A 7,647-nucleotide genomic window follows, 5' to 3' on the forward strand; every position below is an offset into this window, starting at 1 on the left:
GTTCTGAATTTTACCGGAAGCCAGTGAAGAGAAGCTAAGATGGGGGAGATATGATCCCTTTTACTGATTCCTGTTAAAACTCTAGCTGCTGCATTCTGGATCAGCTGCAGGCTGTTAACAGAGTAATTTGGACATCCTGACAATAGTGAGTTGCAGTAGTCCAGCCTAGAAGTAACGAAAGCATGGACAAGTTTTTCAGCATCACTCTGAGAGAGGACGCTCCTAATCTTAGCAATATTACGGAAGTGAAAGAAGGCGGTCTTAGAGGTCTGTTTAATGTGATGGATAAATGACACGTCCTCCTCTACTATGGAACCCTCTTCCGGTTTCGGTCTGAGAGGCGGACACCCTCTCTACATTTAAGAGTAGACTGAAAACTTTCCTGTTTGATAAAGCTTATAGTTAGGGCTGGCCTAGCCTGGCCCCTAGTTATGCAGCTATAGACTTAGACTGCCGGGGGCCCTCCCATGACGCACTGAGCTCTTTCTTCCTCTCCTTCTCCTTCTGCACACATTTATGTCCCATTAATGCACATCACTAACTCAACTTCTTCCCTGGAGTCCTTGTGCTCTCTTGTCTCGCAGGTTCCCATGGATCATGGACCTCCTGCTGCGGTCCTGCTCGAAACTCACTGCAATTACTACTGTTTAGTCATAATCTATTTCAATTCTGTTGCTACTCTGTACAGCTACTACCATTGTTACTGTTACTAATACTGCTATCATAATCACCGTAGTACCTCCTGTATACTTCATTATCATTATCTACAGTTACAATATTTCTAGTATTATTACTGCTGCTATGCATCTCTGCTTGTGTGCTGCTTCTCTCACCTCCCCCCCCAACCGGTCAAGGCAGATGGTCACTCATCTTGAGCTGGGGTCTGCTCCGAGGTTTCTGCCCTCTAAAAGGCAAAAATGGGAGGTTGGATATCAGCCTATAGTTTGCTAAGATGTCTGGGTCAAGTGAAGGTTTTTTAAGCAAAGGTCTGATAACAGCGGTTTTAAACGCATGTGGTACATAACCTGTTGCTGGGAGGTCTATGGGCAGGGCACTGTAGCCAGACTGCCTGGGCTCTCTGTGTGCGTATTTCCAGTGTGCTTTGTGTGAATTCATACAAATCCAGAAAAGCGTTACTTTCTTGGCAGGTTGTGTGGAGGTGTGGCTGTGTTTGTTTGTTCACAATGTAACTGTTGTGAAACAATCAGAGGATAACTTTAACTAAAACTGTCTGTATCAATACCAAAGGATAAAGTAAACATAATCAAACCAAACCAAGTCTGGTACCTGAAAGGCACTGGCCTTCCAGGAAGGAGATAAGGAGCGAAAGAAAGAGCCATCACACAGAGAGCTTCTGGCAGGAGAGGTGCATCCTGTTGCCCATTCAAAATACAGAACCTCGACAGTAGACCTTGTGGCATCTGCTTGTTGTGTAAAAGCACCTTTACTGAGAAGATGCTGGTGTTGCCCGTGTGAAACTATCCAAAAGAAGCATGCCTGGTCTCTGTTTCTATAGTCCTGAAGGCTGGCAGCTTCTGTGGAAATGCTATTGGGCCAGTGTTGAGGATTAGGTGTCACTTTGTTCAGGGAGCCTGAGAACACAAACACACACATTAACTTTGTTAATCCACATTGAAAACATTTTGTCTCTGCTTTCCTTTGAGACTTTCCCATTTTCATATATTCAACACCAACAGATGTCACCTCCAGAAGTTCTCTGACGACTCAGCCATTGTTGGCTGTGTGTCTGAGGGGAATGAGACCTGAGGAGTACAGGTCAGTCATCCTGGACTTTGTGGACTGGTGTGAGCGCAACTACCTGTGCTTAAACACCAGTAAATGATGGTGATTGACTTCCAGAGAAGGACATTACCACTTGCACCTGTGAACATCCAGGTGGTACCTATAGAGACTCTGTGTGCCTGCATTTTCTTCATATTGTTATTTCACAGTGTCAGAGACATTTCTGAGCATCAGTCTGTGGGCTTGTAGCCCCCAGCCAGTAACAGTGTGCAGGGTGTGAGGTCAGACTGTAGGCTATAGGCCCTATCTGTCTCATGGCTGGTCTGTGTGTCTGATTGGTGTGTGAATTCACTTAAAACACAGCAATGTGGTTTATTTGTGCTGTAGAACACAAATACATGAAACAGACAGAAATAATATTTCATTTATCTGATTTACTGCTTTGTTGTGGCTAACACCACTGTACACTTTAAATATGAAATGTCTGTCATCCTGAGAGGACCTCTGAAAAATATCTATACACACACACACACACACACACATACATATATATATATGTATGTATGTATATATACATATATATATATAGTTAAAAAAACAAACAAATCTTGTGTGATGGAACTTCAGAATGCTAGTTTGCACATTCTTGGTTCTTTACCTTTCATCTGACTTTGATGTGTCATCACATTCTGAACAGAACAGTGTGCTCTCCAACAGATCTGAGATTCACTCGGTATCAGTACACACTCTCCAGGTTATCTGCACGTGTTTACAGTACAACTCGTCTGAAACTTCGATTCATTCGACGAGTTCATCCAACATTTGATGACTCTGACCTCCAGAACAGATTCAGGTAGGTGCAAAGTGTTTCCAGTTACAGCTCATAGTCTTGTTGTTGTGTGTTTGCTCAAATCCTGGAAACTAATCTTTAATGTGCTGTGACTAACTGATGCAAGTTTAAAATTATAATTGTGTGGGCCCAATTGGTCTTTGTAGTCCAGTGTGACACCAGAGTCATTTTAGGCAAAACCTTGTAGGCTTATTTCTTAGATAAGTTTCAATATAAGGTCTGTTTGTTGTAACAGAGAGGTTCTTTAGGTTTTGTTCAAAGTACAAACCTTTTCAGACATGAGAAATTCATCTATCTGTCAAGTAGCAGATTTTTGGCATTTTAATCCGAGCAACATTTTGCACAAAGTAGGTGAATTGGGCTGAAGTCTTAATTAAATCCATTATATGCTTTTTTCCTTTCTGGCCAGTTTTGACGTTATCTGTCACATCCATCACAAATGAAGTTTATTCTATGATCCTTATGTTGAGTCAGTCTGAGTACATGACCATCGTAGTTCATGTTTAAGTTGCTGCTTTATTTTTAAAACGTACTGCAGTCAAAACAGATTATTTCTCATTTTAGAGAACAACATGCAGGCAGATCGTGAGATGAGAAAGAGGAGGGCTAGTGATGATGGCAGGATGCCCGACAAAAGGATGAGGTGCAGTAACCTCACCAACCCTTCTGAACACAGTGATGTGTCAGTAAAGGACAGAATCAGTCAGAGAGGAAAGAGGAAGATCAGTGTAGATGCCAGGCCACCTGAAAAGAAGAGAAGGTGTAGCATCAGAAACAGCTCCAACTCTGACCCCAGTGTAATAGCTGTGGTGGAGCCCAAAGCAGAGACAAACAAGAGAAAGGCCAACGACGATAATGAGGCACCTGAGAAGAAAACCAGTTGTAGTGACAGCGGAGTGTCCTGGTTCCCTCTGCTCAGTGATACTGAATCCTCCTCTTCATCAGCAGCAAATGTAAATAAGAGTGGAGGAGACGTCTGCAACAACACAAGCAGTGCCTCGTCCGAGGAGGAGAGGATCTTTGAGTTGGCCTCCTCACTAAACACGAGCAGAGGTAAGCAGATAGTGGGAAACAAAATGACTGCACAAGAATAGGTGTAAAATTATTCATGTAAGAAGTATGAAAAAATAAGGAAAGAATTCAGAAGAAAATGTCTGTCTGTGTGTTTTCAGCTGATTTCGTGAACAAGTACTGCGAGTTGGATCCGATCGGCGAGGGAGGCTTCGGCACAGTGCGCGCTGGCTTCCGTAAATCAGACCATCAACCAGTAAGTCTTACAAACACACGCTCACACACACTGCAACATTCACTGATCCTCAGGATGTATCAGCTATAGACAGTGTACTGTACGTGCTGAGCTGAGTTTCCCAGTCTAAAAAATGGGCACACTCCACTTGATGACAAAAGTCCATCTGTATGTAATCTTAAGAGAAAAGGACCATGCTGCTTACTTGATGAATTACTGTATTACTTCATGGCTTCATGGTCTCAATTGCAAGGTCCAGGTCTTATCAATACAACATGCTCAGTATATAAATTGTAGTCCCCGCAGTCGTGGATCAGTGGTTAGGGTGTCGGACCCGTAACCGGTGGATCGCTGGTTTGATTCCCCGTACCGGTGTCCATGGCTGAGGTACCCTTGAGCAAGGTACCTAACCCCCACTGCTCCCCGGGCGCCGCACGCGGTCGCCCACTGCCCCGGGTTTGCTGTGTGTGTGTGCACGTCACTTGGGTGGGTTAAATGCAGAGCACGAATTTCGTTGGAGTGAGTTCCCTCCAATGACAAAATATGTCACTTTCACTTTCTTTCATCTGAAATAGACGATAAAGTGTAGTTTTGTGCCTTAATGTCTGGGTTTTGGTTAAATCTGCTTTCACTAGCCAGACATCCACTAACTGCTAATTAAAACTACTTCATTTCTGGGGAAAATACAAAATGACATGAAATGCAGGAGATGCTTTCTTTCTTTGATTCTGGCTCTCCATTGACTCAATGAGCTTCGGGGAGCCGCACTAGTCAGCTTCTCTGTGCTTCTTCTGCCGTGTGCCAGACAGACTCTGAGTGAGGAACACACTCGTCTCGCATAATCACACTTACTTTTACACTGAGTTGTGTCTCTGTGGTACCTCTGCAAAAAGGGTCACACTCTGTGGTTAGCTTGCCTGCTTTCAGCCCAAGCTAGCTTGAGTTTTAGCTCATCCTCCTCCTGCTTAAACAGTTTTTAAATTTGTTCAGTCGCAGTAACTTTTAATGACGTGACTAAACTTAATTTACATTTGACTTTGAGGAGCAGGTGTTCCCACACTGAGCTTTGTTAGCGTGCATCATTTATACCAGATGATAATATAGCAGAGTGTGTGTGTGTGTGTGTGTGTGTGTGGCGGGGAGGACCTGTACACCTACATGTGTAATTGGTCACTTCTGTTTGGCTAACCAAGATTGCGCTCTGCAAACCAATGTGTGATGTCATGGTGGGTTTACACACAAACCAAATCATTTGAACTTCTGTCTTGCAGGTTGCCATCAAGCACATTCCCATGAGCGCTGTGAGAACAGAAAAAGTTGTAAGTAATTTGATCAGATGATGAACACCAGGTGACGTATTTAAAACAAAATGTGAACGTTAAATGTGTCTTTGCTATACTGTGAATGAACTGCACATGTTTTGTCTCTGTGTCTGAAACATTCGGTGTTGGAATCTATTACAAGTCATTGACATGTAAGCATTTTTTTTTCTTTAGAAATGCAATGGGAAGGTGTTCAACATCATTCTGGAGGTGGCACTCATGCTGAAAACCGCAGGTCTACCAGGATCCATTGGACAATCCACTGCTGTGTCCCTTCTGGACTGGTACCATCTGGACCAGGAGTTAATACTGGTCATGGAAAGACCAAGAGGCTCCATGGACCTCTTCAGCTACCTTAAATTTCGCGGAGGATACCTGGATGAACATGAGGCAAAGGTATGGAAGCTGGGTGGAGAACATTTCTGTATGGGAGTGTGTGTGTGTGACTAAACATTTTATTTAATTGTTTATTCATTAGATGTTTGTGTAATTGGGTCCTTACAGGAAGATCAGAGTTCATAAATAAAACCCACACAGAACTTATGATACATTACTGCCATATTTTTCATTGTTGTGTTGTTCAAGAGATACATTTTTCCTGACCTTCTCTTCCAATTCTGTCCCTCTCAGATGATCCTGAGACAGCTGGTGGACGCAGCCATCGACATGCACTCAAAGGGTGTCTTTCACCGGGACATCAAGTTACAGAACGTCCTGGTGCAGTTGAACGGTGGAGAACCCAAAGTGCGTATCATCGACTTTGGCTGTGGCAGCTTCTCCACTGAGGCGTCTTACAGAACTTTTTGTGGTATGATATCTGGCTTGTGCTCTTCAGTCATTTGCCAATCTCTGAAATAATGATTTTCATGTTTAAACAAAGATTCTCTTCATCCCTTCCTGTCTTTTCCCTCCATTGCTCTGCTGATGTGTGTACTAGGTACCCGTGCATACTTCCCTCCCGAGTGGTTTGACGATCAGAAATACAGTGCTCGTCCCACCACTGTTTGGCAGCTTGGAGTTCTATTTTATTCATTGCTGTGTGGACATAGGACCTTTACCACCGTGAGCTTCATGAACAACCACATTCAGTTCAACAGAGATCTGCCCAAGGGTAAGAAACACAAGGACAACACAAGATCTGTTATTTGTTTTCACTGGATCACTTCCCACTAAAACCTTTCATCTCGATTTCTCTCGTTTCCCAGAGGTCAAGATCTTGGTGTATATGTGTCTGACCAGAGACCCTGAGCTGCGAACCACTCTGGAGGAGCTACAGATGCACCCTGCGCTCAACTAAGTCTCATCCATCCACAACTGCATCAGTGCAGGACACACAGAAAAAAAGGACAACACAAAGGAAATTATTCATTTCTACGATACTGACATTGACTTTTTCCCCATCTCGATGTCCTGTGTAACCCCCAGCCGTCCGTGTAGAGGGGATCTCTCTTTGAATTGCCTCTTCCGAGGTTTCTTCCCAATTTCCTGATGGGCTCAGGAATTCTGGGGAGTTTTTCCTCGTCCTCTTAGAGAGCTTGGGCTGGGTCAGGAACCAATTGTCATGCCTGGTGTTTTGGTTATGCTTTGTTTTTTGATTTTTGGTAGTCCACGTGCCACATTTCATGTTTGTGTCTCATGTGTTTTCATGTTTTAAGTTCATGCACGCAGAGCAGTTTTATTTTTCTTTTTAATGAAAATGTTTCAATTTGCCATGTGCAACCTCAGCTATCAAATAAAGTAAGAAGCTTCTCTATCACTGATTGTAATTTCTGAAGAGCACTACTTTCACTGTAGTCCAAAATCATCACATTTGTGTCTTGAGTATAACTCAATTTCAAGTTATGTGACCTGAGGGCACATCTCTGAAGAACACTGTATCTGACATTGTACTGCACTACAAATAAATGAATCAGCATTTGACCTCATGCTAATGGTCTGAATTTTCCCAAAAATTTTAGGTAAAACATCAGTGTTTTAAGGTGATGAATGGTACAGATGACTCATTTGTGGGATGCTTACATTTACATGTAGGACTTGCAAAGTCCAAAGATTGTAAAGAAGAGGACACTGCTTGATGATTTTTACAATTTCTAAATCTGATTTATTTTACTCATGCAAAAAGGAAAATGCATTGTCAGCACTTCTTGCTCAGCATATCTACAGTCTGTGAAGAAACACACATCTTGAGAGACAAGTGGGACAAGGATGACCTCACAGGTTCCTAACTCAAAGTGTTTCTGATGGAAAGTGACTAAATGTCATCAAAAATTCTTAATTACCCACAGAACAGGTATAACCTGCATCTAAGTGCTTTATATGCCTACCATAATACACGCATAATGTATAGAACTGACAAATACAAGTAAAGACTGATATTTCTTTGTACAATCACGTTAGAAACACAACATTGAAAGAAAGAGTAGAAAATACTTAACATTTGAAAAGTGGAACAAAGAAATTATATGAGATTAAGGATGGTTTTTCAC

At 42.6% G+C, this 7,647-nt stretch overlaps 1 protein-coding gene across 2 annotated transcripts; it reads left to right on the plus strand.

Annotated features, from left to right (window-relative positions):
• Nucleotides 1–3,660: 3,660 nt before the first annotated feature.
• On the plus strand, nucleotides 3,661–6,914 carry LOC124070031 (serine/threonine-protein kinase pim-2-like). 2 transcript variants are annotated; one of them, XM_046409638.1, is made up of 6 exons: nucleotides 3,661–3,860; nucleotides 5,111–5,158; nucleotides 5,336–5,557; nucleotides 5,792–5,969; nucleotides 6,099–6,272; nucleotides 6,367–6,914. In XM_046409638.1, the coding sequence occupies exons 1-6, from the start codon at nucleotides 3,744–3,746 to the stop codon at nucleotides 6,456–6,458; spliced, it is 831 nt and encodes a 276-aa protein (XP_046265594.1). In that variant the 5' UTR covers nucleotides 3,661–3,743; the 3' UTR covers nucleotides 6,459–6,914. The 2 variants fall into 2 exon arrangements, with proteins under 2 accessions (XP_046265594.1, XP_046265595.1); XM_046409639.1 differs by lacking the exon at nucleotides 3,661–3,860 and adding an exon at nucleotides 4,506–4,655.
• The last annotated feature ends 733 nt before the right edge of the window (nucleotides 6,915–7,647 follow it).

Source organism: Scatophagus argus, chromosome 13 (genome assembly GCF_020382885.2).
Source record: "Scatophagus argus isolate fScaArg1 chromosome 13, fScaArg1.pri, whole genome shotgun sequence".
In the NCBI taxonomy this organism is placed as follows: Eukaryota; Metazoa; Chordata; class Actinopteri; family Scatophagidae; genus Scatophagus; species Scatophagus argus.